Genomic DNA, 27,431 nt, shown 5'->3' with positions numbered 1-27,431 from the left:
CTTGAACCAGTGGCCACTTGGTTACATGTGGAGTCACTGAAACAGCATAACTCACTGAGCTACGCTGTTTCCCTAACTCCCATAGTAGTGAATGGCAGTTATGGAAGCAGCGTAGCATGCGAGCTACGCTGTTTCCGTAACTACTGTTCAGTTCTGTGGGAGTTACGGTAACAGCATAGCTCAGCGAGTTACGCTGTTTCAGTAACTCAACATGTAGTCAAGTGGCCGGGAGAGCACAGAAAGCTAGAACGGGGTTTAGGGAGCCCATGTTCTAGAGATATGTGCGGGTCCCAGAGGTGGGACCTGCATCTATCTGACATTTATGACATATCCTGTGGATATGTCATAAATGTCCTTCATAGAAGAACCACTATAAATGCCGCGGTCGCTATTGACCACGGCATTTAACTAGTTAAAGTGGTTTGCCATAAAACACATGTAGCCCCGATCCACAGGATAGGGGCTACATGTGAGATCGCTGGGGGACCCCCAGCGATAAGGAGAACAGGGGATCGAAAGTCACGCAAAGCACTACATGAGAAGCCTGGATTTCCGGGTTCTGTTCCGCAGCTCCATAGAGATCAATGGAGAGCCGCTCGCGCATGCGCAGAAGAATCCCATTGATCTCTATGAAGCTACCGGGCACAGAATGCAGAAGTCACAGCTTCTCATGCAGCGCTCTTGGCAAATTTCGGTCCCCGTTCTCCTTATCGATCACACATGTATTCCATATCCTGTGGAGGTAAAACCCGCAACAAATAACAGTTGTTGCATTTTTCACGGCGGGCTCGCAGCAATTCCGCCGCAAAAAAACGCAACTCTACAAAAAAAAATTTAAATCTTATAATTACCCAGGAGTCTGTGTTTCTTTCCTCAGGCCAGTGGGATGACGTTTTATCCTATGTGACCGCTGCAGCCAGTCAGATGCTATAGCGGCGGTCAAATGGGATGAAATATCATACCAGGAGGCCGGCCTGGATGACGTCAGAGGGCCGGCCACCTGGGATGACACTTCATCCCATTTGACCGCCGCTGCAGCCAATCAATCATGTTAAAGGTTTAGTTACACTAAGCATCAGGCAAAAGATTTTTTCAAGGTAATGACGATGAAAGTATTAATTTCAGAAAACACATGAAAAAACGTTTTTCCTATGCACTAATTTATAACTTGTATGATATACTATACACTTAACTGCCCAATTATTAAATAAGTAACATTCTGTCAGTTATTCTGAAGAAGAAAATATGAAGCTATTTGCTAGGCTATTTCCATAATTCACATAGGAATCAATGGAGAAAGCTGTGGCCATCTCTCTATTCACTCAGATGGACGTTGGGTCAGCCCTATTCTGAGATAGGTGCGGGTCCTAGAGCTGGGACTCGCACAGGGCGTAGCTAAAGGCTCATGGGCCCGGGTGCAAGAATTCAGCTTGGACCCCCCTACCCCTCCCCAACACCACCATCATCAGACCCCTGCGTGTGCCTATGCCCAGACGCCTTGCCCAACAGCCCCATAGTATAATGCCCCCACACAGTATAATGCTCCCATAGCTGCCCCCACAACAGTATAATGCCCCATACAGTATAATTCCCACCATAACAGCCCCATACCGTATAATGCTTCCCATATCAGCCCCCACAGTATAATGCCCCACATAGCTGCCCCATACAGTAAAATGCCCCCCATACAGTATAATACCCCCCATATGAGCTTCTCATACAATATAATGCCCCCCATATGAGCTCCCCATACAGTATAATTCCCCCATATGAGCTCCCCATACAGTATAATGCCCCTCCATATCAGCTCCCCATACAGTATTATGCCCCCATATCAGCTCCCCTACAGTATAATGCCCCCCATATCAGCTCCCCATACAGAATAGTGCCCCCCATATCAACCCCCATACAGTATAATGCCCCCCATATCAGCTCCCCATACAGTATAATGTCCCTCCATATCAGCCCCCCATACAGTATAATGCCCCTCCATATCAGCCCCCCATACAGTTTAATGCCCCTCCATATCAGCCCCCATACAGTATATTGCCCCTCCATATCAGCCCCCATACAGTATAATGCCCCTCCATATCAGCTCCCATATAGTATAATGCCTCCATATCAGCTCCCCATACAGTATAATGCCCCCCATATCAGCTCCCCATACAGTATAATGCCCCCCATATCAGCTCCCCATACAGTATAATGCCCCCATATCAGTCCCCCCCATACAGTATAATTCCCCCATATCAGCCCCCATGCAGTATAATGCCCCTCATCTTATCAGCCCCCATGCGATATCAGCCTCCCATGCAGTATAATGCCGCCCCATATCAGCCCCCCATACAGTATAATGCCCCCATATGTGCATAATAGAAAAATAGCATAATTACTTACCTATTCCCATTCCTTCGCATACTCCGTTGAGTGCTATGAGTGACTCGGCGCAGACATCCTGCTACATCCTGCTACATCCTGCCTGCCTGCGTCGAGCCGCTCAGGGCACAGTGAATGCTGGAGCAAGGAGATGTCAGCTCCTTGCTCCAGCATTGAATGGAACCGGGACCTCGCTGAGTGACTCGCGACCCCCCGAAGGTCTTCACATGACCCCCCAGGGGGACGCGACCCACAGTTTGTAATGTATTGTGTTGTAGCTAGGCTCAATTCACTAAGGCAAAATTCCTGATCCTTCACCCTCCACTTATCTCTGTACTCTGCTAAGTTACCGAACTATTCTTTCAAGTTCGTTTTAAATTTGTTATACCATTAATAAAATTGGAACAGTTGTTCTTTTTACCTACCTCAAGCGCTGGATTTTTGGCTCTGCTTTAAATTCCTGTTGTGGAAAGTGGATTGAATTGCTGAGTTTTTCACAGGAGAAGTCACAATCTCCTACCATTGTGAAAAACGCAGCAAAATACCCACCATTTTAGATAATCATCTGAGATGTAAACGGACTGGGCTCTAGGCTGACACATTTACCTTCAGGGCATGTTCACATGGCTTATGTGAAGCAAAAAATACGAGGCTGATTTCAAGAGACATTTTTTAAGTGCTTTTTTAAATAGTTTTTGGCATTGTCCATTGAAAATGTTAGGCTATGCTGACACTGCATTTTTCTGAGACTGAAACGCTCGTATTACGATCCGAAATACACTTGAAATGAGCCTGCAAACAGCTTCCCATTGATTTCAATAGGAAATAGACTGTGTAGTTCATATTTTTACGCTACTGAGTTTTAAAAAAATGTTTTAAAAATATGCTTCACAAAAAAAAGTGACAAAAAACGCTTTGAAAATTATCTCCGAAAACATTAGGATTTCAGAGGCTGTTTTCTCATGAAATCAGCCTGGTATTTTTCAGCCTGAACATATGTCATGTGAACATGGCCTTAAAAATTTGCTTCAAGAACGCCTCAAGAAGTGACATTTTTATACTACATTTTTTTTAAACAGCAGCGTAAAATTACACCTCAAATTAACTACACAACTTTTTACCATTGAAATCAATGGAAAGCTGTTTGCAGGTGTTTTCAAGGTGTATTTTTAAGCGTAATACAACCATTTAATACTCAGTAATATGGCAGAAAATAAGTTGTGTGGACATGCCCTAACTGATATATTGTACTTTAGGACAGGAGGACAAGACCTCTGCAGCTGCTATGAAACACAAAGAAGTTGCATAGATTTTTATTATACAGCGGTTAGACTTTTTTTTTACATATTTCTGGACACCCCTTTAACAAAATCTATGCTTGTGTCCCAGTTTGATACCTAAGTATAAAAATATTTAAAAACTACAATGGTCTGTGTCGAATTTTGAGATCTGTACTTCATAAAAAGAATGCTGTATGCCAAGTGTATCCTTTTTTCAAAAAAGATATTATGTTACTTACAGTTGGCATCCATTTGATTGACTACTTCTGTCTGACTATTGACAGACTACAGGTTGACATAAATAGCAGTCTGCATTCTGCTGATGGACAGTCATGCAGATTAGTTCTATTCCATAATAACAATCTTTTAGGGAATTTATTTTCATTCAATGACCCAATCCCTAGCAGATCTAAAATTTTATATCTGAATCTGCTTATTGAAAATATTTTCCTCCACTTCGATAGTCACACATATAATGCTTAGTTCACACCTGTGTCTATGTGTTCCATTGTTCTTCTCCGTCAGAGGAGCAGAACCACGGGAATACAGGAAGCAACAGTACCGTTGCACAACGGTCTCCGACGGTGGCCGACGGAATCAATTGACTTTAATAGGTTCTGTTGACTTTCCGTTCAGGTGTCGGTCATTTTGTCAGAGACAATAGCGCTGCATGCTGCAGTATTGTCTCCGGTAATCTCTGCTAGTCTCAGCCGATCTGCGACGGAGGCTCCTAACGGAGCCTCCAACGCAGATGTGAACGAGGCCTAATGCCTCTCTTTCTGCTGATGAACTACAGATGTAACATGAATCATTACTATTTGCTGGTTAAGAGAAAAGCTTGATGCTAAAAGGTCTCTATTTATCAATGTGAACTTAATTTGACACAGGCCATTAACAAGTCAGCTATTGTTCTTCAAATTTACTATCAAAGCATTGCAATTTACAATGTGCTAAAAATTAGAAACAAATAACCTTGATATTAAAGTTTTATTGCGCTGATAAAATACCACCAAACCAAGTTTAATAAAGTTTTATATAAGTTGGCAGATATCGCAGCGTTATAGATGGCAGTTCTTTACATATGATTGTGCTATGTACTAAAAAAAATGGTGGTGTCCTTGTCTCTACTTGTAAACACACAAGTTAATTGTTAGCTGAGTCACTGGGTAATGCTTTGTGACTAATTGTTTGAGAAATCTGATTCCTGTTATGCTTCATTCTTCTCTAGTGGAATGTGGGTCTAGCGAACTCTTACACACATGGTCAAGCTCTTCTGCTATAACCAACACTATATATATATATATATATATATATATATATATATATATATATATAGACATATATATATATATACATATATATACACATATATATATAAATATATACACACACATGTATATACATACACATATATACACACATATATATATATATATATATACACACATATGTATGTGTATATATATGTGTGTGTATATATATATATATATATGTGTGTGTGTATATATATATATATATATATATATATATATATATATATGCTGCTTACGTGTGTGTGTGTGTGTGTGTGTGTGTGTATATATATATGTATGTGTGTGTGTTAGCACCCATAGCAAGATCGAGTTAGAGCCCCCTAGAAAGTATGTGGGAGAAAAACCTCCAGCTCACCTTGTGGCAGAAAGTCCACTGCCTGCTGCGCTCGGATCCTCGTGTCGGCACACGTTGGTTTGGAATAGAACAGAAGAGTATATGGGATCCAGCGCAATGAAATAATTCCCAAAGGGTTATATTTAAAATGGAAACTTGTTCCAATTTTATTTAGTAGCAAAGTAAAAACGGGAGTCAATGTCCCACAGAGGAAAGGTGGATGTATGGAAAAATGTGCTGCCTACGCGTTTCAGACGATCTCCTCGTCCTTAGTCATGGCTGAAATGCTTTTTTTAAGTATGTTAAGAATGGAGCACCGGTCGCGCTTGTGCGCATGTGTGACCAGTGCTCCTTTCATTTTTATTGAGCTGCGCAGCCTCCGGAAGTCAGAGGTTAGTCATGGAGAACATTGGGGGACTTTCGGTCCCCAGTTCTCCCTATCGCTGCCAGCGATCACACATGTATCCCCTATCCTGTGGATAGGGGATACATGTCTTTTGTAGGACACACTATAGGTCCGATTTTTTTGGGGGGTTGGGGCTGCATGGCGTTACCTACAGGGGGGGCTGTATAGCGTTACCTACAGGGGGCTGTAGGGCGTTATCTACAGGGGGGCTGTATGGTGTTATCTGCAGGGGGGCTGTATGGCGTTACCTACAGGGGGTCTATATGGCGTTACCTACAGGGGGGCTGTATGGCGTTACCTACAGAGGGGGCTGTATGGCGTTATCTACAGGGGGGCTGTATGGCGTTACCTACAGGGGGGCTGTATGATTTTATCTACAGGGGGGGCTGTATGATGTTATCTACAGAGGGGCGGTATGATGTTATCTACAGAGGGGGCTGTATGATATCTACAGAGGGGGCTTTATGGCGTTATCTACAGGGGGGCTGTATGGCGTTATCTACAGGGGGGCTGTATGGTGTTATCTACAGGGGGGCTGTAAAAAAGGCACTATCTACAAGGGGGGGTTGTGTGACACCCAGGGGAGGGGGGCCCCAGTCAGGGAGGGGGGCCCCAGTCAGGGAGGGGGGCCCCAGTCAAAAGTTTGCTATGGTGCCCAGTCTTTCCTAGTTACGCCCCTGCTAGTATTGTATATACAGATGAAGCCATCTTTATCTTGACTCTGATAAATTGCTACAGCGTGATATTACACAACAAAAGCCATTGAAAAAGTCAAGATAAAGGATCTTGCCACTGTGTATTTAATGCGTTAAAAGTCAAGATAAAGACGGCTACATCTGTAAATGGATTAGGCACCTATATACCACTCATCATCAGGGTCTGGACATTATATATAACAGTGGCCATTCACTGGAGCAAAGGCTTTGCCACAAAATTGAAACATGGTGCTACTTGACTAAATTAGCACTTGCGTTGTATAATCCATTACTCTGATTTAATTTTCAGATCAGAATAAGTATAAAAAAGGATCAGTTAAAACTCCCATTGAAATCAATAGGATTTTTAATTGTATCTGTTAGCATCCGTTTGCGTCCGTTATTTTAGTCATCCATTATTTGAAACAGTTAAGCTTTGTTCACATCTGCGTTGGGGTTCCGTTCATGGGTTCCGTCAGAGCTTTCTGTCAGGGGAAACGATAAACGTAAACAAAACGGAAACCATAGCTTTCCGTTTGCATTACGTTTGATTTCAATGGTAATACTTCTGTTGCTAATAGTTTTCATTTGTCTCCTTTCCGTAAGGCTTCCATTTTTTTGCGGAATCAATTGTGTAGTCGACTACGCTATTGATTCCACCAAAAAAACGGAAACCTTACGGATCGGAGGCAAACGGAAACCAACTGCAACGGAAGCGTTACCATTGAAATCAATGGTAATGCAAACAGAAAGCGATGGTTTCCATTTGGTTTTCCGGTCATCTCTTCCTCTGACGGAAGAGACCTAAACGGGAGACAACGGTAGTGTGAATTTAGCCTTATACTGATTTAAAAATGGATTAGAGTAACGGATTATACAATGCAAGTGTGAATTTAGCCTAGATAACAGAGATATTTTTTTTTATCCAATTTGTTTTTTATGTCAGCTGTCTAGCCTATAGTGCATGTGAAAACAGCAGGTACATAATATAAGCACACACATTGCTTTGTCATTTAAGCACATAGCATTACAGATATCACGTGCATGGTTTTACTATTGTCATTATGTAAAAACCGTGGCTTACTGTACAATCATTTCTAGATGCTTTAACTTCCTTTTTCAGTTCTCATGTTTTATACTAATAACATCTCACACACAGTAGCCGCCCTGGTTGGCTTCATCTTTATATGAAAAATGGGGACATAAAAAGTAGGACATTTATAAATTACAGTTAATCATCTTGCTTGTCTGGTACACTTGCCAATTCTCATGTGCTTTAATACATTAGAATAGTACGTGTACTTTTAGCGGGGAGGTTGATGGACACATGACCGCAACTTCCATGTCATACCCACAAGCAGCCAATGGAGCAGCAAACACAATGGGACTCTCAAGGTTGTGGGGAACTCAATCTTTTCCTCTAAATACAAAAATTGTAAACTATATGGTATTTAGAATGGCTGTTCATAAAATGCCTGGCTGTTGTTGTCGGTGCCCTGTTTCTGATATTTAATATATCCTGGTGAGCCATCCACTACAATATATAAATGTTCCTTTAAAGAAAGATTATTTAAAAAATAAAAAAAAACAGAAAGTTCACCAAAAACCTGAATACTGATGCCATTTAGGCTGGGTTCACACGTGGCGGAATTTCACTTGAATTCCGCTGCGGACACTCCGCAGCGTTAATCCGCAGCGGAGCCGTTTCTCCATTGACTTCCACTTTAATTTAGAAGTGTTCGTTTAGACGTTGAGTAAAATTCCGCTGCGGAGCATAGGCTGCGGAGCGGAATTTGGTGTCCGCAGCATGCTCTGTCTGTTGTAGACCAGTGGCGGACTGGTTGCGGACTCATGGCGGAATTTCTCCATTGACTTCAATGGAGATTCTAAATTCCGCAATGAAGTCCGCAGCTGTCATGCACATGTTATGTGTGCTGCGGATGCGTCTTGCTTTTTGGACATGACATTTCTTCATTCTGGCTGGACCTATGTATTTCTAGGTCTACAGCCAGACTGAGGAAGTCAATGGGGCTCCCGGAATTACGGGAGCGTTGCTAGGAGACGTCAGTAAATAGTCACTGTCCAGGGTGCTGAAAGAGTTTAGCGATCGGCAGTAACTGTTTCTGGACAGTGACTACCGATCACAATATAAAGCAACCTGTAAAAAAATAGAAGTTCATACTTACCGAGAACTCCCTGCTTCTGTCTCCAGTCCGGCTTCCCAGGATGACGCTTCAGTCTAAGTGACGGCTGCAGCCAATCACAGGCTGCAGCGGTCACATGGACTGCCGCGTCATCCAGGAAGGTAGGGCTGGATGCCGAAAGAGGGACGCGTCACCAAGACAACGGCCGGTAAGTATGAAATTCGTTTACTTTCACTAGGGAAAGTGCTGTCCCTTCTCTCTATCCTGCACTGATAGAGAGAAGGGAAGCACTTTTTCCGCAGTCCGCAGCAGCTAGTCCGCATCAATTTACTGCACATTTTGGGCAGATCCGCAGCGTATTCCGCAATGCGGATTATGTGCGGCATTGATGCGGACACTTGCGGAGAAAATCCGCCACGTGGGGGCATGCCCTTAGGGTGCAGTCACACGAAAAATTTCTGCAACTGAAAATCAGTTCTATTCATCTGAATGGAACTTGCAAAAATCCATGTGCTTGCTGCAGAAATAACCCCATTCAGATGAACGGCACTGATTTCAGTCGCAGGAATTTCTATAACAAAATCTGACGCATTTTGACTGCAACCTTATAATGTTTTTATTATAAAAGTTTTTTATCTTTACATAAGGAACATATATAAAAAAAGTTTTTTTCTTTACAGGGACATTTTAATTCTGTCAATGGAAATTATAGAGGTGCTGTCACAACGTGCTGATGGTCAACACAATAGCCCCGTTGCTCTTTCCATTGGCATAATACAGACAATGCCTGTATTCTGCTGTTATTGCCTAGGAGAGCAGTCACAGGGAATCTGAATTTCCTTCTGCTGCTTTCCCTTATTCTTTTTATTATAATTATTCTACTTGTAAAGGGAAATTAGACACTTGGAAAACTGATGACTAATAGGAACTTGCTCCTAATTCTGTCCCCTAATATGTTAGTTAAAGGAAAAGCTCCAGTCAAGTGGTCAATTCCACCATACATGCACATTTTCAGTTTTGTAGGTAGATTGAGTGGTTCATGTGGGTAGACCTAAAATCAGATATTAATTAATTAATTAATTCATTCATTATCTTTGGTAATAAAAGTGGCCCATAACCACACATAGCTCTGTTTACACTAGCATCATTGTTTCCAGTTATATTTGAGCCATGATCGCTGTGACGAATATGTTTTCTGATAGATACAAATAGATCCTTATGGACCCCATTTACTTTATGTAGCCCGTCGAGGTCAATGTATTTTTTCGGAAAGAATAGTGCTGCAGACTGTTTCATTGTAAAACATGCAACAATATGGAACATTTATTAAAAAGATACATCACGTAATATATTTGAAAACAATAATATATGTCTAAATATTTACCAAACCGAACTGTGTCTATTAATGTAGATATTTATGGAAAAAAAAAACTAATGATACAAGTGTAATAAACATCCAGTTTATGTCTGTTCTTCAGTAAGGATATTAACCCCTTAAGGACATGACCAATTATGGCCATGAGGACAGAACAATTTTTTTTCATATTTCCCTCTTTGCATCCCGACGCTCATAACTTTTTTCTTTTTAGTACGATATAGTTGTATGAGGCTTTGTTTTTTGCGCGACGAGTTGTACTTTATGTAGGTACCATTTTTTTGAGGAATACATTATCGTTTAATTTATATACATTTTTATTTTGGCGAAAATGCATAAAAAAATCAGTTCTGCTGCAGTTTTATTATTTTATTTATTTACACCATACCCCGATCATCATAAATGATGTTCTATATTTGTTGCACAGGTTGTTATGGTCATGGCGATACCAAATATGTCTAAATTATTTCAAATTTTGTGACATATTTTAAAAAGTTTATTTATTGTCAAAAATGTGTACATTTTTTTACTATTTTTTTTAATTAAAGAAAAAAAATTCTAAATTAATTTAAGTTTTGTTTTGTTTTTTTAATCCCATAGAGGGATTTTTCATTTTTATTTTTTAATGTACTGGCATACATCTATATGCCAGTACATTAGCCTGTGTATTAATTCTACACAGGCAGTTGTTAAGGCATACCTCAGTATGCCCTAACAACAAGAAATATGGTCAGACAGCCCTGGGGTTCTTCAATTGACCCTAGACTGTCTGGCCATACAAGTTATGGGCTTTGATCGCATGACACTGATTTCCTGTGACGCGATCAAAGGGCAGTCCCCCCTTTTAGGCTGGGTTCACACGACCTATTTTCAGACGTAAACGAGGCGTATTATGCCTCGTTTTACGTCTGAAAATAGGGGTACAATACGTCGGCAAACATCTGCCCATTCATTTGAATGGGTTTGCCGACGTATTGTGCAGACGACCTGTAATTTACGCGTCGTAGTTTGACAGCTGTCAAACGACGACGCGTAAATTGACTGTCTCGGCAAAGAAGTGCAGGGCACTTCTTTGCAACGGAATTTGAGCTGTTCATTGAACTCAATGAAGAGCAGCTCAAGATATACGAGCGTCAAAGACGCCTCGTATATTACGAGGAGCTGCTTTTATGGCTGAAACGACGCAGCTGTTTTCTTCTGAAAACAGGCTGTCATTTCAGCCGTAAATGACAGCTAGCGTGTGAACATACCCTTATTTACTTTGAATGCCGTGATCAGCTTTGATCACAGCATTCAAGGGGTTAACGGCGGAGAGAAGCGGTTTCTCTTCTCTCTGTCGTTAGAGCGGGGCTGCGGCTGTGTATTACAGCCGTAGCCCCGCTTCTGATCACGTTCAGACACTGCTGTCACACAGGACGAGAATGCTCGCCCTAATGCGCGAAGTACTCGCCGCTCAGGACAAGTATTCTAGTCCTGTGTCGGCAAGTGGTTTATAATACCACATACAATTCTTACTGTAGCTTATGTCCATTCATGCAGAAGATATATACCTTTAAAACACAGTAATTTACTAATTTAATTATAGGTAAGGCTCGGTTCACACCTGCGTTTGGTAATCCATTCTTCTGCTCTGTCAGAGGTGCAGAACAAGGGAATTACCGGAAGCAACAGCATGCTGCGCTATTGTTTCTGATAATCTCTGCCGGATCTGCGACAGCTGTGAACAAGCCTTAATAGTTGTGACTTTTATCATTGGTAACAATAAAGCATTATCAAGAATGTACAATCCTGTATTTATCTTTGGGAAGCAGATCTCATATTACATCAGGTATGTTTGTAACTTGTCTCATAAAAGGTGACATATTACCAAATCCTCCTATTAAAAGTTTACTGTGTGCTTTGACAAAGTATCTCCAGGTATTTAACATTTATGAATGCCATTCTATGTTGTACTTGACAACCATTGAGTACAGTGACAATACCACTGGAATACTACAGTATAGTATGTGCAGAAGCAGAAGTCACAAGTGTATTTATTTCATTTAGATAAACTATTTTGGTTCCTATAGCTTACCACTTCACCATGTGAGACCCCTTACTATCACATATGGAGATTGGTGCTATGTAATTTATTTTATTTACAGTTACTTATATGGCGCCAACATATTCTGCAGTGCTGTACAGAGATTATTATCACTGCCCAAAGGGGCTCACAATCTAAAGTCCAAACACACATACACCTTAGGGACAATTTTTATAGACTAACCTAACAGTATGTTTTTTTTAATATTACGGAAATTACCAAAATAGCAGATTCCCAACACATAGAAAACAGTAGTGTCACAAAAAAAACTACATAGAGCTATATAATAATGTAGTGCTTTTCCAATTGTTGGATCTATAGTTGAGGTAACACTAAAAATGGTTACCTGCGTAAATCCAAATCGGAAAAAGGTTGAACTTGATGGACTTCTGTCCTTATTCAACCTATGTAACAATGTTACTAAAAAAGGTATGCTATCAGAAATTATAGAGAAGAGAGTAAGCAGGGTGAGTGTGCGACCTTCATTCCAGCACAAAAGGTAGGATTAAAATAAAATGAAGAGATCGTAATTACTTTTTACATCCTATACATTATATGTTGGTCCAGGTATGTTCCTCTGTCCTCTTCATGGGAAGGTTAGGCAGTTCATTCCAGATTAAACCATCGTACTCAGTCTCATTCAAAATGATGAAAAATATTATATTCATAACAAGTCAAGACAATCTTGAGCTATGTCATCAACAGTAATCTTCTTTTAAACATCTCTTAAATAAAGGCAGTAGCAGACAATATTAGGAAAAAAATTATTCAAACAACATAGTGCACTAAACATGCCCAGGCTGCACGGAACCTCTAAAGTTGTCGGTTTTAGTGTTTTGTCTAAAAAGAAGTTATTAGGGCATGTTCAGACGTGGCAGAATTTTTCAGCTGCAAATGTTGGTGCAGATTCGGGGCAATTACGCAACGAATCTGCACCAACATTTGCATATTTGACAGGTAATTCAGACGTTGCAGATATCACAGCGGACTTGCCACAGATTTCAGTTTTCGCATTGCAAAGGCTCAAATCCGCAGTGAAATTCCGCTGCTTCTCCGCAACGTCATGAGCATGCTGCGGAGGGAAAATTCTGCACCGCAGCCTAAATTCCGCACAATTATTTTCCGCAACGTCTGAACTAAGTTTGCTAAAAATGTATAGAAACAAATGTAAAAGACGGCTGCTGCAGAATTCCACTGCGGACTGTCCGCAGCGAAATTCAACAGCAATTCCACCACGTCTGAATGTGCTCTTATACAGCGCGTGCTGAATGTGAATTACTGGAGAAGAGTCTGGAGATGTGTCCAACGGCATCCTGCACATGCTCAGTGTTAAGATGAAGCCGAGGCCAGTACACCTGGACTTATCTCTGGACTCTTCTGGTATCATACATACAGCGCAAGCTGGATTATAACTTTTTTTTAGACAAAATGCTAAATGGACACTTTTCATAGGGGCATATTAAGGGCGGATTTACACGAGCGTGCACACGCAAAAAACGTGGCGTTTTGCGTTCGCAAAAGGCACTTAACTACTCCGTGAGTCATCACATAGGATGCGCGGCTGCGTGATTTTCGCGCAGCCGCCATCATTATGACACTCCGTTTGGATGTTTGTAAACATACTTTTGACTGCTGCTGAGCGAATCACGCGCGTCCCACGGAAGTGCTTCCATGTGGTGCGCGTGATTTTCACGCATCCATTGACTTCAATGGGTGCGTGATACGCGAAAGACGCAGAAATATAGGACCTGTCGTGAGTTTTACGCAGTGGACTCACGCTGCGCAAAAATCACGGACAGTCTGCACGGACCCATAGACTAGCATAGGTCCGTGTGACACGCGTGAAAAACACACGCGTTGCACAGACATATTACACGTACGTGTAAATCCACCCTGAGGATGCTAAAGTATAATAACATGCCAGTGGTTTAGTGCCCGAAAATCTATTGACAGGTTCACATTAAGTTCTTGGCTTACATATCAGATTAGATGAGACCTTACAGGGTAACTACAGTCAAAAACAAAAAAGTCAGCTTTTGGTCATGGAGTTCTACAAGTCCCCAAACTTTAATTTGCCTGAAGCCTGTGCTGCCGTTACAATAGAGCAGTGCTGTCCTGAGCCGCTTGGGAGTCAGTATAGGAAATATACCCAAAGAGAATTACAGAATTTTACAATGATGACTACTTTCCTTCAGGATACTAATAGGACACCAGTGATATTGGGGCTTGGATAATATTAGCATGTATTCTGTCAGTCAAATGCATTGTTTCTAACTGGCAGTTTAATTTTCCCAGGTTGTGAGGGGTTTAGTTGTGTGCACTGATATCTATGTAATGAGAGGTAATTAATATTCGGCTGACTCCATGACATGGAGATAGCAGCCACTTGATGCTGCAATGTAGAAAATATGTAGTAATAGCAAATAACAGAAAACACAAAGACTATACACTGTAAGGGCATGGCCAGACGTGACGTTTTTCTGTAGACACTGTCCGCATCAATGGCGCACATAATCTGCGTTGCAGATTCCATTGCAGCTTTGCCTAAAATGTGCAGTAAATTGCTGCGGATTAGCCGTTGCGTATTCAGGGGAAGAGTACATCCTGCTCTCTTTTAAAACATTTCATCTCAGTCTGGCTATAGACCTCGAAACACATAGGTCCAGCCAGAATGAAGAAATATCCTGTTCATAAAACCAATCCGCAATGCAACACACATAACATCTGCGGATTTCATTGCGGAATTTTGAATCTCCATTGAAGTCAATGGAGAAATTCCGCAATTAGTCCGCAACAAGTCTGCAACACGCAGTGTATGCTGCGGACACCAAATTCCGCACCGCAGCCTATGGTCCGCAGCGGAGTATTCCGCCACGTCTGCACGAACCTAACTAAAAAGGTGTGGAAACCAATGGAGAAAATGTCCGCTGCAGATTTCCACAGCGGACTGTCCGCAACAGAATTCCAGAGCAATTCCGCCACGTCTGGCCGTGCCCTAAAAGTAAGGAACACATATAAACACCATGTGCTGGCTGATTTTTCATTCTTGACTGGAGTGTTACTTAAATGTTAAGAGAATATATCTGAATCTCAAGTTGCTAAGGAAACATGAAAAGCTATAACCATAAGGGCATGCCCACACGTGGCGGATTTCCTCCGCAACTGTCCGCATCAATGCCGCACAGAATCTGGGTTGCAGATTCTGCGGCGGATCTGCCCAAAATGTGCAGTAAATTGATGCGGACTAGCTGCTGCGGACTGCGGTAAAAGTGCTTCCCTTCTCTCTATCAGTGCAGGATAGAGAGAAGGGACAGCACTTTCCCTAGTGAAAGTAAACTAATTTCATACTTACCGGCCGTTGTCTTGGTGACGCGTCCCTCTTTCGGCATCCAGCCCGACCTCCCTGGATGACGCGGCAGTCCATGTGACCGCTGCAGCCTGTGATTGGCTGCAGCCGTCACTTAGACTGAAACGTCATCCTGGGAAGCCGGACTGGAGACAGAAGCAGGGAGTTCTCGGTAAGTATGAACTTCTATTTTTTTGACAGGTTGCTGTATATTGGGATCGGTAGTCACTGTCCAGGGTGCAGAAACAGTTACTGCCGATCGCTTAACTCTTTCAGCACCCTGGACAGTGACTATTTACTGACGTCTCCTAGCAACGCTCCCGTAATTACGGGAGCCCCATTGACTTCCTCAGTCTGGCTGTAGACCTAGAAATACATAGGTCCAGCCAGAATGAAGAAATGTCATGTCAAAAAAGCAAGACGCATCTGCAGCACATATAACATTTTCATGACAGCTGCGGACTTCATTGCGGAATTTAGAATCTCCATTGAAGTCAATGGAGAAATTCCGCCATGAGTCCGCAACCAGTCCGCCACAACTCCGCAACATCCATTGCATGCTGCGGACACCAAATTCCGCACCGCAGCCTATGCTCCGCATTTTCAGCCTCGTCTAAACGAACCCTACTAAATAGAAGTGGAAGTCAATGGAGAAATGGCTCCGCTGCGGATTAACGCTGCGGAGTGTCCGCAGCGGAATTCAAGAGCAATTCCGCCACATGTGGCTTTGCCCTAATAAGGCACTAAATGACTTCTATAGATTCATGATTGAGAGCATCTTCATTTGATACTTAACTGTTAGGTTGATCACTTATAAAATCGCTTGTACCTGAATTGTATCATAGATTCTAATGTTCCCACCTTAAGGGCAGATACAGACGGACGTTGCGTTTTTGCGCGCGCAAACAACGCAGCGTTTTGCACGCGCAAAAAACATTTGACAGCTGCGTGTGTCATCCGTGTATGATGCGCGGCTGCGTGATTTTCGCGCAGCCGCCATCATAGAGATGAGGCTAGTCGACGCCCGTCACTGTCCAAGGTGCTGAAAGAGCTAACTCTTTCAGCACCCTCGACAGTGAATGCCGAACACCATATCGAAAAACCTGTTGAAAAAAAAGAAAAAGTTCGTACTTACCGAGAACTTCCCGGCCGTTGCCTTGGTGACGCGTCCTTGGTGACGCGTCCTTGGTGACGCGCCTCTCGACATCGGGCCCCACCTCCCTGGATGACGCGCCAGTCCATGTGACCGCTGCAGCCTGTGCTTGGCCTGTGATTGGCTGGAGCTGTCACTTGGACTGAATTGTCATCCCGGGAGGTCAGACTGGAGGAAGAAGCCGGGAGTTATGGGTAAGTCAGAACTTCGTTTTTTTTCTACAGGTTCATGTATATTGGGATCGGAAGTCACTGTCCATGGTGCTGAAACAGTTTAACTCTTTCAGCACCATGGACAGTGACTATCTCCTGACGTCGCGTACCGATAACTTTTTTGCCGGGTTCGCAAAACGAGTTCCGCCGAAACCGGTGAAGTTCGGTTTGCTTGTCCGGCTTCGCTCATCGCAAAGACACTCCGTTTGGATGTTCGGAAACAGAAAAGCACGTGGTGCTTTTCTGTTTACATTCATCCTTTTGGCAGCTGGTGCGCTGTTTCAGTCGGTTCGCACGGAAGTGCTTCCGTGCAACCTGCGTGGTTTTCACGCACCCATTGACTTCAATTGGGTGCGTGATGCGCAAAATACGCAGAGTTATTGAACCTGTCGCGCTTTTTGCGCAGCAGACAAACGCTGCGCAAAAAGCACGGACTGTCTGTACTGCCCCATAGACTTGTATTGGTCCATGCGTGCCGCGTGAAAACCCGCACGGCCCGAATACACGCTCGTGTGAATCCTCCCTAAATAACATCAATAAAAGTCACTGCCATAGAAAGACTCTTCCTAGCCTTGGCATCCTTATCAGATTGACTTTAAAGAGGCTCTGTCACCAGATTTTGCAACCCCTATCTGCTATTGCAGCAGATCGGCGCTGCAATGTAGATTACAGTAACGTTTTTATTTTTAAAAAACGAGCATTTTTGGCCAAGTTATGACCATTTTCGTATTTATGCAAATGAGGCTTGCAAGAGTACAACTGGGCGTGTTGAAAAGTAAAAGTACAACTGGGCGTGTATTATGTGTGTTACATCTGGGCGTGTTTACTTCTTTTACTAGCTGGGCTTTCTGACGAGAAGTATCATCCACTTCTCTTCAGAACGCCCAGCTTCTGGCAGTGCAGATCTGTGACGACACTCACAGGTCCTGCATCGTGTCGGCACCAGAGGCTACAGTTGATTCTGCAGCAGCATCAGCATTTGCAGGTAAGTAGCTACATCGACTTATCTGCAAACGCCGATGCTGCTGCAGAATCATCTGTAGCCTCTGGTGTCGATGTGTCCTCGCTCGTCTGACACGATGCAGGACCTGTGAGTGACGTCACAGCGTGATCTCTCGAGAACACGCTGTGTGTCTGCACTGCCAGAAGCTGGGCGTTCTGAAGAGAAGTGGATGATACTTCTATACACAACGCCCAGCTAGTAAAAGTAGTAAACACGCCCCGATGTACGCACATAATACACGCCCAGTTGTACTTTTACTTTTCAACACGCCCAGTTGTACTTTTGCAAGCCCCATTTGCATAAATACGAAAATGGTCATAACTTGGCCAAAAATGCTCGTTTTTTAAAAATAAAAACGTTACTGTAATCTACATTGCAGCGCCTATCTGCTGCAATAGCAGATAGGGGTTGCAAAATCTGGTGACAGAGCCTCTTTAACTATGGCCTAAAAAAATGGAAACCCAAAAGCGCAGCCTATGAGAACATATCCAAACAACTTTTGTCCTAGAGCAGTTATGGCAATCAAATTTCTAACATAAAATTAGTCTATATATATATATATATATATATATATATATATATATATATATGATATGTACATGTGCTTTCTCACTGTCAGTGACATTCATAGAAAATAGCATAGCAAAGATCAAACTGGACCTCTATTATGTTGTCACCCAGAACAGAGGGAAGTGGTGTTTGTTTCCCCCATCCACGCCATTTCCATGACCCTGGGTTAATTTCCCACCCTGTTGTTTGCTAGCAATGCAGTTAATTTTTGGTAATAGATATGGCCCATAACCACATATAGCTCTGTTCACACTAGCTCCACCAGTGTTCGGACAACAGAACACATCTCCAATAGTATCCAAAGAAAGGTATCTATTCGTCAAACATCAAATGTAAAACAACAAGGTTTCGACCCATTGTACATGTAGGGTCTTTTTCAAAACTCTGCATCGGTTAGTCCGATCGGTTTGTCCAATATACGACGGTGTGACACATACCACTCACTGGGATCTGTGCTGCTTTATTTGCTTTTTTTCTTTGTTCACACTAGCGTCATGGCTTCCATTTATAACAAATTTTAAGATATACAAATTGACTTTATTGTGGTCCGTTGGGGTTAAGGTATTTTTTATGACATGAATAGTTCTCAAGACTGTTTCAGTGTGACACATACATCAATATTGACTTTTTATAAAAAAGTTAAAGCAGGGCACCTTCAATAGTGAATGCGATAGGGCAAACCAGGGCAGCGCCCCTTCTCTCTATGGGCACCATAGCAGCCACATGGTCTGTGAAAGCTGCTAACATGAGGTGGTGCACTACTGTGCTATAATTTTAACTTTTGTCACACATTATAAAAGCACCATTGAGTTTTAAATTGGTTTTACAGTACAGTAAGAGAATAAAGACAGAGCAATACACAAAAAGTTATTGCGTGAGATCAGGACAAGTACAAACAAATACAATACACGACTCTGAGAAATTATAACAAAGACGGACCAAAATTAGCACTGCATAAACATAGATCAGCTTGAGCGTAAACAAGACTTGAACAGTAGTTTACAGCAACAACAGCTTCTTATAGGAAAAATTTGAGTATATAGAAAAATGAGGATGAATTTGAAGAATAATTAAATGCTTTATACTTCTCTTTTTTTTCATAAATTCTAAATTTTCCCTAAAAAAAAATACATGGAAAAACTGCATCAAAATGCAAAGTGTGAACTGGCTCTAAAACTGGCTATATAGAGTATTGTGGCCTCCCTAATTCAGAATGCACAATCTTTTGTTCACGTAGGAGAATAAGCTGCAGCTAAAGGTGTCTTGTTGCGGCTAAAACCCGGCCCTCTCCCCATATGTATAAACATGCACAACTGGCTGAGTGGAGTGTGCATGTTTGTGGTGGAGTTGGGAAAAATAGCTGTGGAGACTTTTCTGTATAGGAGATATATTTGCTGGAGGGTAGAGAATCCTCTGAACTGTATCTATAGTTGCGCCTGGATGTTATACTAAATTTTTTTGTGACAGAGAAAACTTTTGAAGCTATCCATTGATCATTTATCATATGCATTTGATATTTACGGCTTACTTTGTTTTACTGTGCTGGAGCAGGAAGCTGACATTTAAAAGAATGAACATTTAAAGCTATTATGAATGACTTTACATACTGTAACCAATTGGTGTTACTGCATACTGCTTACTGATAAGAAAAGCAAACAAGAAAACAACTGTATGCTGGCAAATGTGCGTTTCTCAGTTTAAAATTCTTAAGGAACTGGCGTATTAGTCTATGTGTAACCTTAAATACCTTACGTGTAACAATAGAATTTTGTGGTTTTCCGCTTTAGTTTGACTCTAATAAACTTGTGACTTGATATAATAAAATGAATATGAAAAAATAATATATGTGACTATAACATGTTTGCAAAATAGCTCTCCTCCAGAAGGAAGAAAACTGTCTAATGCCACCGATAGGTGGAAGAGGAGGACTACTTTGCATATTTTTACCCAGGGAGTATTGCCCTTAAGACTTTCTACTTGATGAATCTCCGCAAGGAGAATCAATACCTTCCAAGATCTATAACATTTTAAAGTATTGCGTTATGATGATTATATAAGAAATTCTAAAATTTAGAAGAGCAGAAGTGGTTGCTAGCTAAATTTATTGTACTCATGAAATTCAAACTACAGGCACACATTTTCAGTTGGAAAAAACAGGAAAATATTTTGTTGGATAATCTGTGTAGCTGGATTACATTTTTCTGGATGAGTTAAATGTGATAACATTTAATGTGTTGAATATGCCTGTTATATTATACTATCATACCCTAATATTTATTATACAACAATAGTTTTTATTTTCCTTTTTTTTGTTACATTATTTGTTTCATTGAATTTTCTAGCTTCTCGGAAAACTGTACATTGGAATTTTGGCTCAGACCAGGAAGTTTGGGTCTGGGTAATGGGTGAACATTCTTCAGACAAACCGTATGATGTCTTATGTGATGAAATTATTGCAGAATGTGCACGCAAGCAAGCAGAGAAAGAAGCTGAGGAAAGAAGGTAAAATTGTTTTTCCTGTAACTTTAAATTATTATTTTATAGAGCACATTCTTAGAGAGGATCTGTCAGCTCTCCTGTAATGTCTATTTTAGTAAATGCTTCTATTTCACATAAGATACTAATGCTAGAACATCTTTTCATAGAACCCTGTGTAGTGCCATTCCTCTGTTATTCCTTCTGGTAATGTATGAATAGATTGACAAGTGGGTGTTACTATTCCCTTTGTCAATATCTTGTGTCCCTATACACCCTATTGACAAGGGGAATGGTAGAATCCAGTTGTCAATGTATTCATACATTTGCAGGAGGAATAACAGAGGAATGAAACAGCACAGAATTCTGAAAAAAAGATACTCTAGGATCTACAAGGATTTACTAAAACAGACATGTCAGGAGAGCTGACAGGTCCACTTTAAAGACTTGCAACATGAAAAAATGTGGCCTTAGTTGTTGTAAATGATAAATAATTGTTGTAAATGATAAATAATTATGACCATCGTGATTATTGAAACATCCACTTTAGATTAAATGACAGGCTATATCATTTTTGATGGTTTGGATGATTTATTTTAATGCTTGTAACAATAGACTTTGTACATACAATATAATATTTATCCAAGTTACATATTAGATGGTATTGCTAATGTATAGCTTTAAGAGCTCGACTTGTTTCTCATCCCACTAAATCTCCATGCTCCCAGAGATTGTTTGAATATATTTGTAGCAGACTCATATATATGAACCAAAGATTTAACATGTATGAGGTTTAGTTTTTCCTTTCAAGACATCTGTTTATTCCTGTTACGTTGGGTATGTGGACCCACTGGGCTGTACCGCCTTGACGGTATGGCAGCTGGCCAACAGGACACAGGTCATAGTCTATAGATTGTATAGTGTACCTGTGGTAGCTCAGACAGTAGCAAGACAGGCTCGGCTGGGACTAGGCAGCAAGCAGATGCCAGGCGTGGTGTAGCAGGACAGGCGTGGTACTCAGCACAGCACGACTTCAGATCAACGACAGCACTTGACCAGGATAGCATGGGATACAGGTTACAGGTAGCAGGAACGGGGAACACTGGGAACTGGAAAACACTTAGGAGACCATTTGCATAGACATACTAGGATAACGACAACAAGGCTCAGGCATGGTACGAAGTGGCTGGGCCCTTCTTATAGTCCAGGGTGCTCTGGGAGCAATCAGCTCAATCTCCCACCTGTGTGCGACCTGGCTTCTTGTCTGGACTCAGCTCGCGAGCGCACCCTGGTCGTCACTGTGGAACAGGACGGCCGCATGTGCAGACATCTCTGGAGAGAAGGGCGGCGACCGAATGGAAGGAGTTCGTGGTCAGCGACCACAGATGTTACAATTCCATTGTTATTGGATTTTTTTTAATAGCGAACCAAAAAGTACTAGAAATAGTACTAGTAATAGAGTATGGGATATCTCCCTGAAGCACTCAAAGGGAGAAGGGAAGTATAGTTTTGCTGAATAGAAAGAGCATAGTGGCTTGAGAGCAGCTTAAAGCTGTAAGGTCCCCCTGGTTAAGTCAGGTAGACAAAGGAAAATGAAATTCTGAGGGGTACTTTTTATTCTCCTTTGAAGAATAAGGAAAGAAAAATCTTCATAGTTCAGCTGGGAGGAGGTACAAGTGATGCAGACCAGATCATGTCAATGGAATGGGAAAATAATCATATCTCCGGGCAAGGAGGAGATGACAGATATTTTTAAGGTCCCGTTTTTGCTCTGTCCAGCACTGACTGTTTTTTTTATTTATTTAATCATATGCTATAATATCAGCCTATTTGCACAATAAAAACTGATAAATCAAAGCATTAAAGTTTTACTAAAGCATATACACTGAATAGCCACTTTATTAGAGACACCTGCCCAGGGGCGGATTAAGGGTATCATGGGCCCCGGGCAGTTTTTCAAATCTGGCCCCCCCCCCACCCTCGAACTCTGAAGACGCTGTACCGTATATATTTGCAGATTTCTGTTTAGGCGGCCACAGATCTGGGACGGTTTTGAATTTACTGTAAAAGCAGAATGAACCACACAGAAGAGAAAAAGCAGAATACGTTGAGACACTAAAGAGTTCAGGAGCGTTATAACTTTTTTATTTGAACGTCAATGGAGTGGTGTGTGAAGGATCATTTTTTCGCGGGAGGAGTTGTAGTTTTTATTTGCACCATTTAAAGTACCATATAATGGGTGAATTGGAAAAAACAGATTCCTCCATGGTTTTTGGGGTTTAATTTTTACTGTATATATTTACCTTCTCTTAAGGTAAAATGAGATTTAACATCTACTTTTTTTTAAGAGAACATAAATATATACAGCCCCAGAAGCAAGCTCAGTACATATATACAGCACCAGAACCAAGCTCAGTACATATATACAGCCCCAGAACAAAGCTCAGTACATATATACAGCACCAGAACGAAGCTCAGTACATATATATAACTCCAGAACCAAGTTCAGTACATAAATACAGCCCAAGAACCAAGCTAATTAAATATATACAGCAGCAGAACCAAGCTCAATACATAAATACAGCACCAGAAACATGCTCAGTACATATATACAGCACCAGAACCAAGCTCAGTACATATATATACAGCCCCAGAACCAAGCTCAGTAGATAAATACAGCACCAGAACCAAGCTCAGTATATAAATACAGCACCAGAACCAAGCTCAGTACATGTATACAGCACCAGAACAAAGCTCAGTACATATATACAGCACCAGAACAAATACAGTTCAGTACAGAGATCATTTGCAAATTCAGTTTAACCCCTGCCGTCTAAATTTGTACGACATAAAACGACAGCTCCCAGTATAGCCTGAACAATGGTTAGGATATGCTGGGAGTTGCTGTTTAAGAAAAAAGAATGCTACCATCCGTCATCTCGATGCAGATCATACAGTGACTACAGTACTGATCAGTCACGGGGACTCACAGGTAACGTCTCAGATTCTTTTTCTATTTTCTCCTCCATCCGTTCCAGACCTCTATGATGACTTCTCCAGGCACGGTCCATTTCTGCAGTTTGCAGCTCAGATGTCTTCGGCTCCTCACTTTTCCAACATTTCCGCACCTATAAACAAAGATAAAATTCTCATGATGCCACATTCTATGCTTCTAAATATAATAGTATCATACACTGTGCCCCTGAATATAATAGTATCATACACTGTGCCCCTGAATATAATAGTACTATACACTGTGCCCCTGAATATAATAGTATTATACAATGCGCCCCTGAATATAATAGCATTATACACTGTGCCCCTGAATATAATACTACCTTTCACTGCGCTCCTGAAGATAATAGTACTATACACTGTGTCCCTGAATATAATAGTATTATACACTGTGCCCATGAATTAAATTGTGTCAAACACCGTAAAGTAAAACATCACACACTAACAATGCCCACTGTAGATGGCACCAGTCACAATGCCCCCTGTAGATAGCGCCAGCTACAATGCCCTCTGTAGATAATGCCCCCTGTAGATAGTGGCAGTTACAACGCCCGCTGTAGGTAATATCCAGTGTAGATAGCGCTAGTTACAATGCCCTCTGTAGATAATATATGAAAGGAGAAAAGAGGGAAGAGGAGGACAACGGCGCTCCTCTAAGGTAATATTGTATGGATTAGGAGTCAAAGGCAGTAAAGGTGAGCTAGTTCACTCACGAAACAGTGTTGTGCAAGTGTAGGCACAACACTACTGCTTTGCATGGACGATGATGATGATGATTGTTCTAGGTGTCGGCTGCCACCCGCTGCTATCAAACGGGTGAAAAGCTCTATGCCCGGGGAGACTAATACAGGAAATGGAGGAAAAGTTGCAGCTTTCGGGACACAGCACCTGACAGGTAAGTACTCAAATGAAGTACATATTTCAGTATATTTATTGCAATTGACACTACGCGTTTCATGACCATGAGGAAGGGACCTGTCTGGTCCTGAAACACGTAGTGTCAATTGCAATAAATATACTGAAATATATACTTTGTTTGAGTACTTACGAGTACTACGTGTCCCGAAAGCTGCAACTTTTCCTCCACTCTCTGTAGATAATGTCCTCTGTAGATAGCGCCAATTACAATGTCCTCTGTAGATATTGCCCCCTGTAGATAGCGCCAGTTACAATGCCCTCTGTAGATAATGTCCCCTGTAGATAGTGCCAGTTACAATGCCCTCTGCAGATAATGCCCCCTGTAGATATTGCTCCAAACGCTGCCCAGAAAAAGAAAATATTCTCACCTGTCCCCGTTCCCGCTCCGTCCTCCAGCAACGCAGGACTGGTCAGAGACCAGATGGCATCATCCAGCGTAATGGCGCAGTCGGTGTGATAACGTCATCGCGCCGACTGTGTCATTAGTAAAGCACCGAATGTGAGGAAGGGAATGGATAGTTCCCTGTCTCACCAGCGCTAAAGTAAGCAATTGTATCCGCATCCTAAGGACGCAGATACTATTGGGTGAGAGGTACCACTTCACCCCGGTTCCCTGACCGGCTGAAATTTTAACAGCCGGTACTTTGAGAACCGGGGCAAACTTCCAGCCTTGGGCCCCGGGCACTTGCCCAGATTTCAATCATTATAATCCGCCCCTTTCAGGATTGAAGCTTCCCTGTATGGAAATTAGATACGTGACCAAAGAGGGCAACATAAAATCAAGTGAGGAAGTTTTCCGTGGATCAGTTTCAGTGTGAATCCACATTAGAATAGGAAAATAAGCGATCTGAGCAACTTCGAACAAGAATGGGTCATCGGTGCTAGACTAACCGTGCCCATATTTAAAAAACTGACAACATTGTGGGATTTTCTCGTGCAATGGTTTCGAGAGTATACCGAAAATGGCGTGATCGAGGAAAAATATCCAATCAGAGGGGATCCTGTGGATGTAAAAAACTCATCGAGGGAGGAGGATGTGAAGAATCATTCTGCCAGATAGGCAAATTGCAGCCAAACAAAATGCTGGTGTTCGAACTAGTGTGTCCGAACGCACACTCTACAGCAAATGATCAGTTTGAGTGCCATTACTGTCTAAGGGAAACAGAAATGCAAGACTCCAGTGGGCAAAAGGATACAAAACTTGGATCACTGAGCAGCGGAAAAACATTGCCTGGTCATATAAATCCAGATTTTTGTTGCACCATGCAGATGGGAAGGTCAGAATTTGGTGCAAGCAGCATGAATCGATTAGCCCTTCTTGTCAGGTGTCAATACTTTAGGCTGGTGGAGGTTGAGTAATGGAGTGAGGTATATTTTCTTGGCACACCATGGGTCCTCTGATACCTGTGGATGGACGTTTGAGAAGTAGGCCGAACAAGTTTATCCCTTCATGGCATCTGTTTACATATGGCAGAGGGACACTTTAGCAGCATCTGCGAGAAGTTATTCTATCCGAATGAGCCAATATTCATGCAGAACGATTTCAACATCTAGTTAAATCAATGTCACAATGAATTGCTGCGGTTATGAAGGCCAAAAGAGGTCCAATGCAATACTAGATGGGTGTTTTTAATAAAGTGGCCATTCAGTCAATATGTGTATAAATATTATGAAATGTTATAACCCCTTCCCGACATCCGCTGTATATATACAGGGCTGTCGGGAGGTGCTTCCGGCAAAGCGCCGTATATATACGGCGCAACGGGAAACGGTCGTCGGTGCTAATTGCACCGTGACAAAGTAAAGATGGCTGCTGTCCATGACAGCAGACCATCTCTACTACTCGCCCAGGGTGCCATTTTGGCCCCCCCGCATCGGCGATTGCTGCTATTGGCCAGTCAATTCTGACCGGCCAATAGCAGGGATTTTTGTTAAAACTGCGCCCTGGAGTCACAGAGCACAGTTAGACAGTGGCGATTGGTGCTATCTAAGACAACACCCATCGCCACCAACGTCACCTAGGGAGGTGGCAGTGATGCCACCTCTAGGAGCGATCTGATTGGTCGGTCTGTAACGACCGACCAATCAGTGCACCAGGCAGTGTTGTGAACATCGACACTGCTCTGCACGCCGCCATTCCAGTTTGAAGCAGCATGCAGAGCGGTTGAGAGAGTGTCTGCTGCGGATTTTCTGGAATTTGTAGTGCGTCCTGCACTACTGTGTAAAAAATAAGAAAGCCCTTTTGCTGCTTCTGTCTGATCACCTTTTTTTTTAATTTTTTTGTGATCAGACAGATTTTTTTGGCCCTGTCCTTGGGCCTGTCCCTGCCCTTGGGCCTGTCCCTATCCCAATCCAACCACTCCCTGTCCCAATCTACCCCACCCCACCCCCTCCCTGTCCGAGTCCTGTGCCCACTGAGCGCTGATCAGTGACCACCATCACTGATCAGCATCTGTGCTCAATTTTTGACTCAGGATTTTTTTTTTTTTAATTTGCACCATCTCCCTGCGTGCGCCCTGCGGCCACGAAGTGCTGGTTAGTGACCACCATCACTGATCAGCATCCGTGTTTTTTTTTTTTGTGCCTTTTTTTCACCCACAACAATTACCTGTGTGGGTCCTGTGACCGCTGAGCGCTGATCAGTGACCGCCATCACTGATCGGCATTTGTGCTCAACTTTTGGTCCAGGAATTTTTTATTTTTGTCATTTTTTTCCAATTATAAATTTGCACC

The 27,431-nt window shown here is 42.1% G+C and overlaps 1 protein-coding gene across 2 annotated transcripts in view; it reads left to right on the top strand.

Annotated features, from left to right (window-relative positions):
* The window catches only part of SH2D4A (SH2 domain containing 4A), a 123,956-nt gene that overhangs the window by 24,712 nt on the left and 71,813 nt on the right, over nucleotides 1-27,431 (top strand). For both annotated transcript variants that reach the window (XM_075849846.1, XM_075849845.1), the window contains exon 3: nucleotides 20,633-20,792. In XM_075849846.1, the coding sequence (XP_075705961.1) occupies nucleotides 20,633-20,792 (160 nt within the window). The remainder of the gene's footprint in view (nucleotides 1-20,632; nucleotides 20,793-27,431) is intronic.

The sequence above is a fragment of the Rhinoderma darwinii genome, chromosome 1, assembly GCF_050947455.1.
Source record: "Rhinoderma darwinii isolate aRhiDar2 chromosome 1, aRhiDar2.hap1, whole genome shotgun sequence".
NCBI lineage: Eukaryota > Metazoa > Chordata > Amphibia > Anura > Rhinodermatidae > Rhinoderma > Rhinoderma darwinii.
The sequence above is the reverse complement of the archived record's forward strand: the minus strand, read 5'-3'. Positions and strand labels throughout refer to the sequence as shown.